Consider the following 12291-nt stretch of genomic DNA (forward strand, 5'->3'; position numbering starts at 1 on the left):
GCATTGTGCTTTTATTTCGAATTAAAAATTTCCCCACCTAATCTATTTCTCATTTTGAATTGGATTTGTTGGCTGCTATGGGGCCTTTCTTTGGGTGGTAGAGTCCGGATGATTGTCAACATATTCTATAGCAAAAAAAAAAAATGATCGGGTCCCTCGAACAATGTGATATCTCACACTGGATAAATCTTGTCTTCCACCTTTAGTTGCTGCTAGCAGCTCTTAGCTACACAATCATTGACTTTAGGGGTTATCGATGTCCTTGAGTCCAATGAAGATAAAGAGGATGGCCCGGCTTGTTTAGCATTTTATAGGAGTGGATAACAACGGGAAAAAGGATGAAGTATTAGCGTGAGAGATCAAACAAGAAAATGACACTAAACAAAACAGAAACTGAAAGGCATAGTGTAGTTAAGGGGAACTCATCATGAGTATTTAATAATATACTCAACGCAAGTATCACTAAGGTCATAATATCTTTCTCGGGTAAAAGTGGAATAACAGAAGTATGAAAAAAAAGGGGGACCCATGTGAAGTAGAGCAACAACTAGATACCAAGCTATCAACCGGCGATTTTTTTTTTTTTTTTTTTTTTTTTTTTTTTTTTTTTTTTTTTTTTTTNTTCACCGTTGGATCTCATCGTTCACGGGGTTTGTGGAGGGCCGAGGAGAGGGGACTGTCAGGAATCGTGACTCTCCATAATATTGTCCGCTTTGAACATAAGCTCTCATGGCTTTGTTTTGGGCTTCCCAAAAGGCCTCGTACCCGTGAAGATGTGTTCCTTTACTTATAAATCCATGATCATTCTCTAAATTAGCCAATGTGGGATTCACTCCCAACAATCCTCAACAATTCTCCCCTCGAACAAAGTACACTACTATGGAGCCCTCAAACAACCTCCTCTTAATTAAGGCTCAACTCCTTTCTCTGGAACCCTTGAACAAAGTACTCCCTTTGTTCGACACTTTATTCACTTTTGACTACACCTTCTAGGCTCCCAATTCTTTGTTCGATATTTGAGAATTCTATTGTCATGGCTAAGTTTAGGGCACGACTCTGATACCATGTTAGGAATCACGACTCTTTACAATGGTATGATATTGTCCACTTTGAATATAAGCTCTCATGGCTTTGTTTTCGGCTTCCCCAAAACGCTTCATACCAATGGAGATGTATTCCTTTACTTATAGAAGGGATCAGGACTACATCTTAGAAAAGGGGGAGAAAAAGCACAAAGGAGAGGCATAGGAAAAACCACGGGTGAAGAAGATCCAGAAAGAGAGGGGTGACCTCGTCTTGCTTGTTTCTGGTTGAAAAATTTAATGAAGATAAGTTTATAGAGGGAAGGAAATTCAGTTCTTTATCACGTGAAAAATGACTATATTTATAGACACTACAATGGTTAACCGAGATAAAAATAAAATCCTAAACCCAGACATCATGCCAAAAAAAGAATCTAGCTAAGATCATATCAAGAGATCTGATATTCAGTAACTAAAATATAAAAATAGCAACTAAATCTTTTTCAATCCTCGTGAACCTCGACTTCCCTCCTAAACCATATTGAACAAGGTAAGTAAAGCGGCTTGATGAAAAGAAACGGGACTTTGTATATCATTTTATTTTATCTTATTGATTTTCTTATGAGACAATTGTTTAATGTGGGCATGTGGAGGTCCGTGATTCCTAACATGATTGAGAGTCATGCTCTTAATTTAGTCATGTCAATAGAATTCTCAAATGTCAAACAAAAAAAATCGAACCTCGAAGGTGTAGTCAAAAGTGACTAAAGTGTTAGAACAAAGGGTGTACTTTGTTCAAGGTTTCTAGAGAAGAAGTCAAGCCTCGATTAAGGGGAGCTATTCAAGGGCATCATAGACCTCAAGGGAGGTTCTGTGATATACTTTGTTCGAGGAGAGAATTGTTGGAAAGAGTCTCACATCGGCTAATTATGGAGATGATCATGGGTTTATACGTAAATAATATGGTTTCTACCGACATTGAAGTGTGTCTAAATCATTTACGTTTATTTTTTAGGATCGCTCTTATTCAAATATGGTTCCGATTTGTTCATAGGTCACAATTTTAGTCTAATATAGATTTAAAATAAGTGAGTGTCTCATTTGGCTATTTTTTAAAAGAAAAAGTTATTTGTTTACTTTTCAAAGTTGTACATGGGAGACTTACGTTCATCTTAAAAAATAGTAAACGTGGTTTGAGTATATACAAATACTCAGTAAGTAGCCATACTATTAGGGTCGACAAATGTAATCACATGCTTTCATGGTTCATGGTGAGACCTAACTTGTTTCTTGGACTCTACTTTTTTTTTCCTTGTATGGTTGAGTGCACAATACTTCCCTACATGTGGTTCCCGCACATGTACATGAACTCATTTGGCGGGCTCGTGTGCGTACCCGTAGGCTTGATTACGGGCTAGCGCATGCTCACATTGCAAAAACCCACCAATAGAAAGATATGAGCATGTATCATATAATGGTGTATGTGTCCGATACAAAACATACTGGGGAAGTGTACTGTGTTTGTGACATACAACATGCATGAGATTTTGTAATTTCAAATCATGATACATCTTTACGATGCACTTTATACTTTCATTTTTTTCTTGTCATAACTCTCATATGAGACATGTATACGTGTAAATGGCTCATCGACGTCTCACTAGGCACAACATGAATATGATATTGGTCAAAACGGTTAGGTCATGGAGTCTGCTCTCTTATTTATAGATTGATCAATGGTTATATTTGGTAAAGCTATATATGGTAAATAGCTATATATAGTAGATGGTTAAATCTGGTAAAGCTATATATAGTAAACAAAAATGTAATTTTCTGTTCTCTGTCTTCTCTGTACATACTTGAAGTCATCAATACAAATTCTTTTAGCCAGAGTTCTCCTTGCATTTTCTCTGTCCTGTTCTTTATGTTCATCTAGATCGAGTGTGTGCGTTGTTGTGCAATCCTTATACATGCATCATATAACATTTAAAACATACCATAATCATAAAATATCATAACATCAGGAAATGACACGTAGATGAGTCACAGGGTACATGTCACTCATACAATCAAGTCATCCAATCAAGCTCAAAGAAATTCTAATAGTAAATCCACTTATTTGGTTGGCCTAAACCGAAATCATTAAATATTCTCAGTGCTAGCCTCATTCCGCTCCTCCAAGTCCAACTCCACCTATAGAGTCCCATGACATCATATTTAGATCTTCGTCTATTTGTGAGGGCTCATAATTTGCCACATGTGTTGGGTTGGTCAAATTCTTATTAGGCATTGTCACAATGCTATGTTATGCATAGTAGAGAACAATAGCTGCAGTGCTAGTCGATATGTCATCGATCCAATTCAACCTAGAATCTTGAAGGGCCTAATGAAGCGTGGATACAATTTGCCTTTTCATCCAAGCCTTAGGACGCCGTTCATCAAAGTTGTCTTCATAACTTGTCATCTATTTCAAACTTCAGGTTATATGCATTATCAGTGTAATTTTTTTGTTTTCTATGGGTTGTACACATCTCAACCCTTTGTATGACCTAATTTGTAGTCTGGACTAACTCTGGTCCCAACAACTCGTGTTTGCCTGTATTCCACATAAGGCTTTGAACAACATCACACTAATGGTTGTAAGTAATTTCCATAAGGTGCAACTTAAATCCAAATTGTTGGATGAAAATTGAGACCTTGCTACTATTCCTACTTACATCACATAATCTTGCCCCTTTTCTATGGAATAGAGAATTTCACATGCAGTAACATGTGTAACTTTGTGAGTGAACCGAACTACCATTGCTCAAATGACGATGCAAACTTTTGCTATCTTAGGTAGGATGTTGAACCTCTTGGTACCATTTGGATTTAATAAAGAGTGGTTTGCACATATCCTTTAACAACTGCCTAACCTGAATCAGGGGTGTACACTCAATCCGCCAACCCGAGAACCCAACTTGAATTATAAGGGTTGGGTCGAGTTTAAAAGGACTTTGGGTTTGGGTTGGGTTCATTTTTTAGAACCCGATCCGATTCGGGATGAGTTCGGGTTCAAAATTCAAATTATTGAGACAACCTGACCCAACCCAGAAACCTTAAAAAAAAGGCCCAAGCCCACGTAGTAGAAGCCCACGCAACCCGCCCATGAGTCATTTTGTCAGACCCTACCATGTGGTGCACATGCACTCTCAGGGTGCAGACTTTCTCTCCTCAAGATTGAATTGATAATTGTATGATGATCATCTATATCATTTTCTCTCTGCAGCGTTCGTCTTCTCCGTTGACGTCGTTCTCATCTTATAGTGGACGTTGACATCGCTCGCCAGTCACCTCTTTATTTCTCCGTCAGACTCTCTTCTCAGCTCCCATTTCTCCACTTGATCTCATCGGCGTCGTCGCCGACTCTCTCTCTACTCGAATTTCCGTTCTATTTTTGTTGAACTTCTATGCTCTTTGTTTCTCGACGGACTTTTCTGCTCTGTGTTTCTCGTCGGACTTCTATGCTTTGTGTTTCTCATCAGATTCTCCACTCGGCGGTAGGTTGTTTCTCCACTTCTTATCTCTTCTCAATTTGGAACAACCCGAAAATAGAGGGTTGGGTTGGATTGTGAAAATTTTTTGGTTAGTTAAAAAAAATTCCTCAACCCAACCGAATCCAACCGAGACCTGGACCATGTACCCCTACCTCTCACCTTCGAGAACGTAGACAATCCAGGATTCACTCGCTGTGCATCCATATTCTAGTGCAAGTCCCAAGTTATTTTACGTTAGTACTCTAGCAAGTCATTTCTCTATAATCATTAAACTTCACTAACTTTTATATGTCATCTAGCACATCTTAACACTAGGGGAAAGGCCAAGCAATTTCTTAACTTCAGAGAGCTCTTTTCGTAATTTCTGCTACAAATGCGAGTTATACTCCAATGATTTGATTGAGTCAAACTCAAAACCTTTGAACGAAAGTCATAAACTCTTTTTTGTGGTATCCAAGAAAATAGAAAGTGGTCGGATTCTAGTGATACCGTTCATGCTACCAGTGGCCTCATAAGCTCTTTTTGATTTTCTTGGGTGACAGTGAATTTACTAGGTTTTTAGGATGTTTAGGCGGTTTAAATCTCAAACTCATGTTTTAAGGACACTCGGGACTACATCTTCAGGGCTAATTAATTTATGAAAGCATTATAGTCTCGACCACTAGTCGCCACCCACAATCCTAGGGTGTTTGATCTATGAAAAACGCTCTAACTCATATCAATGGGAATCAATCTAGCTCTACCTCCCTATTCTTGATATAGTACATTCATGCATGCTTATTAGAGAGATAATCATATCAATCACTTAATGCACGAAAAATATTATCTAAACAATCATGCAAGCTCAATTGAGGAACATCATTGATCAATTGCTAAGAGCACAAATCACAATATTCTAGTAAGATTTCAAGACCCTAATTGTTTTTTTTTTTTTTTTCGGGACCTACTAGTGAGATTTCATGAAGTTTAAAGCTCCCAACACGCAGAAAAGCTAGCTCGAGAAGGCAAGTGTCATCCATGTAAGTAACTACACGGACTTTAGGCAAGTAATACTTGTAGGGATCGTTAGGACGTGTTAGTATGTGAGCATTCCTTACCTTAGGTGGTTAGAAAATGCATGCTAAGGACTTCAAAAGGGTGTTTTTGGATAAGTATGTACGATAGGTATGTTATGGTAAAGTTACCATTATGTCCTAAGTTGAGATTTCTGAGAACCATGCTATTTTATGTTTTACATGAGGCCTGAAAGGGAATATGTATGGCTAGAAAACGTTGGAATATGCACTATGTGAGTGTTGTATGCATGATGTAAGAAATTACAAAAATGCCCTTATGATGATATTTATGAAGAATGATTTTTTATATGCTTTTCGTTGTTTTCTTGTATGTGTGCATGATACAGTATATGCTAGCTCTAGGTGTTTGACTGTGTGTTTTCTTCGTAGAGCGTGTTTATCTTCACAAAGCTTGGGCGTTACAGTTAGGTTTGTTAGGGGATGACCTAGGTCTTGATGCCTACAGTAGACTGAGCGCCTTTTGATCATTAGTGACTGTCGGAAGGTCTAGACTATAGCTCTTTTAGACTAAGAAAGACTCGAGGAGTTAGAATAGAGAAATGTGGAGTCAAAAGTTCGGGTTAATCCATCTAGTCGCCAAGGGAATCCAATAGACCTCCTTGGTTCCCAGATATGACTAAGGTGGATTTTGAATGGTAGATTACGTGCTTAGTTGATTGATAGGAATAACTACCTAGTACAGCATGCATGACAAAGCACAATTAAGATTAGGGCGCTACAACTAGTGCAGTTAACATGTTGCCTAGGTCAGTACATTTCAAGTAGACCTTGCACCTCACGATTGTGAGCCATCAGAGGTTTAGACCTGTGTCACCTAGAGATTATTTTGACTCGAGGAGCTAACCTCGAACGTCCTGGAAACAAGAGAAGGGATTTAAACTGCCTAGGCTCCCTTAAGAATGAAGTAACCCTCCATGGCATCCAGAAATGACAAAAGTAGTCTCCTGGGCTAACAACAGTCGGTATTGTGTTTCCTTTCCACTCTTGTACGATACCGTTGAGTTAGATGTGAGGCTGATTAGGGATGTGTAGCTCAATGGTTTGATGGATTACCCTGTACGATCGATCCATCCTGTTGTAGGGTGTTGATCATATTGGATAGGTTCATAAACTAACCTCCCGTGGATGATGAGCAAGCTAGTATTTGCCATGTTGTCCCTACCCGGTACGGAGTCTATGTTGATAGGGCCTCATCTTCATATATCGGTTACCGCTGCAAGCTAAGCTAGCTAGTCAAGACTGTGCACAACAAGAGTAATACACCTAGAACCTAGAGTAAAGCCCGTGATCACCTGATAAGTCATGGATGCGATGAGTAAATCGTTTGCATAATAATAATTGGATTAAATTTGTATTATTTTGAACATCATCTTATAATTGTATTAAAATTTGTATTTAATTTCTGTGTTGTTGACTTCTTTTCTGTTTTAAATTTTATGAGATTTCTATCTTTTATTTTATTTTATTTTTATTTGTTTTCGCTTTCGTCTTTTAGTCTCGATTCTATATTTGAAACCTTGAAGTCATGTCGGGCTATTTGTGACGATTTCTCAAACTTCGGTCTATTTTACTTTTTATTTTTATTTTTTAGGTTATCGGATTGGGTCAGATTGACCCAATCACTTGCATATTGAATCTGTACCCAACCCGATTTGAATAGGGTTAAAAAAACCCAACCCAACCCAGTGTATATCAAATCCGAAAATCCAAGAACCCAACCCGACCCTTATTATTCAGATTGGGTCGGGTTGGGTTCTGACTCCATATTCGGTAAGGGAATACTGACTCCATATTCGGTAAGGGAATACAAACACATTCCCTACACACGACCCACATATGTGAGCGTGGATCCTCAAGTGGTTCGCACCCCTCTAGACCCATCATAGTCAAGCTAGCTGTCCGTAGCGACGACCAGAGCTCAGTAGACCCCTAAGTGTCACGCGAGGCATGATGATGATGATCATCATCATAGTATATGCGTTCGTACTCAACATCATAAAAGGAGAAGTAACCCGATGTATATGTACACATAAAATACATAAGGTCCCTAGAGTTTTCATCTTAAATCATCTTTATGACACAACCCTATACCAGTCCACATATTATTCTAAGTAGCATGCATGCATTAGCCTTCATACGGTATTTTCATTAACATTAACTAGGGTTATCTTAGAAAAATCATCGTCATAATGCATCATGACAATTAATACATGCATATGATCTTAATATGGAATTACATCATATTAAGTCATCTCATCATCATACATCCTTCATCATAAAATTATCAAGTATCATCATCATCATGTCATCATCTCATATCATCATATAACGTCATCACATCATCATACAACATCATTATATCATCATATAATATAAAACATAAATGACACGTGCAATGGCCACTGGGTACGCGTCGTCATACATAAGGAAAGTCTTTTGACTGAGCCGTTAGTAAGGTCACTTACTTGATTGACCTTAATTAAAGTTCTATCTAACTCCAAATTTGATTGCTTTTGTCCTTCAAATTCATTTTCACTTATGTTGAGCCTTCACCTAAGCCAATTCTTCCCTTTTCTTTCTCTCTATTTCCTCTGTTTTTTTTTTTAATTCGGTTCATAGGTACTCTTAGCCAATTTTAATTGATTCTTACTTTGATCTTAACGTTTCTTCGAACTCATATAACTTAATGTTAATATTAGTTAATTTTTTTCTTTTTGTTATTACATGCAAAGACCGTGCTCAAAGTCAAGCCAATCAAGGAAGTTTCTCCTACAACACTAGTATACCTGTGTGGTTTATTGATACGGGGTAGAATTAGACTTCAAGGAGCAAGAACAGGCTAGCACTAAGTATAACTTAGTAACGTCGGCCTAGGCCAATCATGCATGTGGCTTTACTGTTGGCTTGGTTGAACAAATTGTATGATGTATGATGATGCATGCCTCGTAGTCCCTACACGTGTCATGATTTTGATTGTTATGCTATGTTATGTTATACTATATTATGTTGTGCTATGTCGTGTTATAAGATATGCTATAATGTGATTATGTCATGTTGTATAACCATGTTTATGATATTGATAATCTATGACGTATAAACCTCCATACGCCGCCGTATCATGTAAGCCATGTTAAGTATGAAAGATTTGACTTAACGAAAGTTTGACTTGCATTGTATGCCATAATTTTAAGTTATGAGGGACTTTATGCATTAGAATACTTCCCTGTTATGATTAGTTCCGACGCATACCTTACTATATTTATGTTCGTTATGATATTAAGTGAGTCATTTTCCTCCATGATGTTTGGTAGCGTGAGTGTGCGCTAGTCCGACGAGCCAAACCCAGGTTACGTATACAAGCCGACCTAGTGGGTACATGTGCACATGTGTAGACTGTTTGTAGGGAAGTACTACATATCTAGTCCGACCAGGTTAAGTTTTCCAATATTATCACAGTGATTGTCAATTTTTTAATTTTTCAAAATTTTAATTCAATTCAAACTTAAAAAAAAAAAATATAAACAAATAAAAAAATAAATAATAATAATAATAATAAATTAAAAAAAAAAAAAAACCAACGAAAATTACAATTATAATTTCTATAGAAGGGAGAAAAAAAAATGAAAAATCAGTAGAAACCTCCCGTCTCCGGTGTGGATAATCTTCCAGTTCGCAGGTGTTCGACGAAAAATTGATTCAGAAAGTTGCGATCCGAATGGTGATCTCCGGCTCTAGATTTGGAAGGAGGCGTTGGATTGGGCAAAGAACATGGCGCAATCGATTCCCCTTCAGAATCTCTTCCCGACGAATCTTTCGTCTCACAATCCTATGCCTCGCTTTGATCGCAATTCTGCCTCCCATTTTCTTCCATTTCAAGCTCAAGCGCTTTCAGCAGGTAATCTTTTTCCTAATCTGATCTCTACTCTGTAATTCAATTCCAAAATGGCATGATTGTGTTTGTTCTCTGTATAGATGCAACAAGGGAAGTGCAAATGGATGAATGATCCTCCGCTTGTGTGTGCTCATGGAGGCGACTCATCCAAGGCCTTTCCGAACACTGTACGATTCCTCTATTCGCTTAAGGTACCGAATCATCTCTGATCGATCTTTATTGGTTATGATCTTCTCCACTACTTCCTACAGATGGATGCATATAGCTTAGCGCTGCGTTCTCAAGCCAACTGCATTGAAGTTGATGTTTCTCGCTCTTCAGATGGAGTCTTATTTGCACTTCATGACAGGTATGTAAAACAAGTTTGTACAACACATGTATGTGCACAGGCAACAACCATCACCGTTTCCAATTGTATCTAAATCAGTTAAGAAGGCTAGGGCATGTCAATTTTCTTCTCCTGCAATATAATCAAGATTAAATAATCAAGATGATTCTAATATTAGGTTGTGGTCGAGGTGTATTCATTGTTGAAATATTCAGTGGAGTTGGTGATATGGACTGGGATTGTTATGGAACCAGCGGTCTTTAGATATTAAATGGCTAAATATCATTTACTCTGTTCTTTTATTCTCATATTATGAAACTTTTGATGATATTTGGAGGCTTGATTATCACCTGATAGGCAGGGACTTGCAGAGGATAACTGGATCAAATACTTCTCAAGTTGGAAATTTTAGCATGAAAGAGGTGAGTTTAGATTCTGCATCTTGATATCTGTATTAAACAACTCTCTAATTGAGGTGCATAGGGAGTTTGCTTTATTATGAATTTCCCCAGTTCATGTATATAAATATATATTCCAACACCCATTATAGACTGTTGCAAATAAGACTCTGTAGTCTCCATTGAATTGCTTCTTGGGTTGGCAGATATCAGTAGCTGTTAGGGAGGATTGGATGAGAGGGGAATTAGGTTGATTCATTAAATGATTTTATTATGTAATAAAGGTTTGTTGTGTTCCATCTCAGAGAGAAGTGAGTCTTGATTAAAAGTTCGTCCTTCTTTATGTTCCATCACAGAGCAATTTACAGTGTTGGTTGAGCTGATTGCTCAAGTATAGTGCCTAAAGTGTACTTAGCTTTGTATAGACGGGACTTGATTATTTAGATTTATCTAGATTAACCTCCTTTTCTTGTCCTACCATGTTGTACAGTTTGGACACCAATATTCCTGGTTGCTTTCTAATGTGTGCTTACATTTTCAATTAAGAACCAATAACCACTTGTTAATGTTCCGAGGATATCGTGTTCCATTTAGTGTAATACTAAATCCTTAGGCACTACATTGATTACTGATGCCATTTCGTTCAGAAGAGGTTTATTTGTGCTTATCACACTAAATGATTTTCTTTTTATTATGTATAAAAAAAAACGAAAATTGTTTCTATTTTATAAATGACTTATTAGAAACAAAATTAAAAGGTTGAGGACTAAGTAGATATTTTTTAATAGAAGAACTTATTAGACGCAAGATTCAAAGTTTAAGGACCTATTACACGGTTTTTAAAGTTGAAGATCCTATTAGACACAAGCCTCGAAGTTCAAGGACTAAACTTGTAATTAAATCCAAATATAAATATAGTAATACATGATTACATAAAATGATATTTATTTTATTTTACATTCTTGAGTTTGTATTCAATAAATTTTCTTTTTCTTCAATGTCCATTTTTTCTTTCAAGAAATAACAGAGAACAAAAGACTTTCTGGTTAAAAGTAATAAAACAATGTCAATGATTGCCTTATCCTCACTGACACGCAAAAGGTGACAAAGAGCAACTAAAAGTCAACTAAGGCAATTGCATGAGTGTAGGGGTTCTCTAGTCTCCATCGACAATCATATGGTTGCCTTTTGTCGTGCTAGTTATAGTTATATTGGTTGCAATTAGTTATAGGCTTGTAATGGTTACTTGTATAAATTATAAAAGAATAGTAGGGAAAAGTGAGTCGATTATTGGAAGGGGTCTCTCTAACAATAGCCTGGTTTTGCACTATGCTAATAATAGCTTGTCAAAATTACGTAATAGCCTTTCTTCACTATGCTAATAACAACTCATCATGCTTCACTATGCTAATAACAACTCATCGAAATTACTTATGCGTAAAAAGGCAGGAATTTTTTCCTCTTGGAGCTATGGGATTCAATACATTGGCTGTAAACCTGTTACTTTTTAACGTAAATCCCTACTTCATCATCTTGTTTCCTGGCCCCTGGGAGTCTAGGTACCCAGTAGAAACAAGGAGGCAGTCAGACTTAGTCTTTATCTCTGGGGTGGCATTCTCTTTTGCATCTGTTTGCATGCCACAGAATCTGTTTCTCATTTCTGCTACACTGCTATAGAGACAACTCTTATGAGATGCTCGACAGACTCCCTGTGTTCCTGTTTCTGGCAAACCATACAAGCAATAAGTCGAAATGGTGTTGATTAATGCCTGTTAGAGATATTTTGTAAGAGATTTGTCCAGAAAAGAGCATGTCCCTAGAGGCTCTACTAAAAAGGATATATAGGAGTTAATTTATTTCTATTTCTTCCTCTAGGAGCTCTCTATCACGATTTTTCTGATTATAGTCTTTCTTGATTTTTCCTGAATGGGAGAGGGCTGACTCCTTTGACTTGTTTGTTAGTGGCTCCTTTATAATTTATTCTTCTATGAAATATTTTTTTATCCTCAATTTCTATATATGGATATTTCTTTTCTCTT

The 12291-nt window shown here is 37.1% G+C and overlaps 1 protein-coding gene across 1 annotated transcript in view; it reads left to right on the plus strand.

Moving 5' to 3' along the window:
• Nucleotides 1-9235: 9235 nt before the first annotated feature.
• LOC111785646 (glycerophosphodiester phosphodiesterase GDPD4-like) overlaps nt 9236-12291 on the plus strand; it is a gene marked incomplete at its 3' end in the record, with an annotated part of 4149 nt that continues 1093 nt past the window's right edge. Inside the window, 4 exon segments of the mRNA XM_023666021.1 lie at nt 9236-9529; nt 9607-9693; nt 9778-9875; nt 10216-10276. Coding sequence (XP_023521789.1) covers nt 9350-9529; nt 9607-9693; nt 9778-9875; nt 10216-10276 — 426 coding nt within the window.

This window comes from Cucurbita pepo, unplaced genomic scaffold, assembly GCF_002806865.2.
Source record: "Cucurbita pepo subsp. pepo cultivar mu-cu-16 unplaced genomic scaffold, ASM280686v2 Cp4.1_scaffold000620, whole genome shotgun sequence".
Lineage (NCBI taxonomy): Eukaryota > Viridiplantae > Streptophyta > Magnoliopsida > Cucurbitales > Cucurbitaceae > Cucurbita > Cucurbita pepo.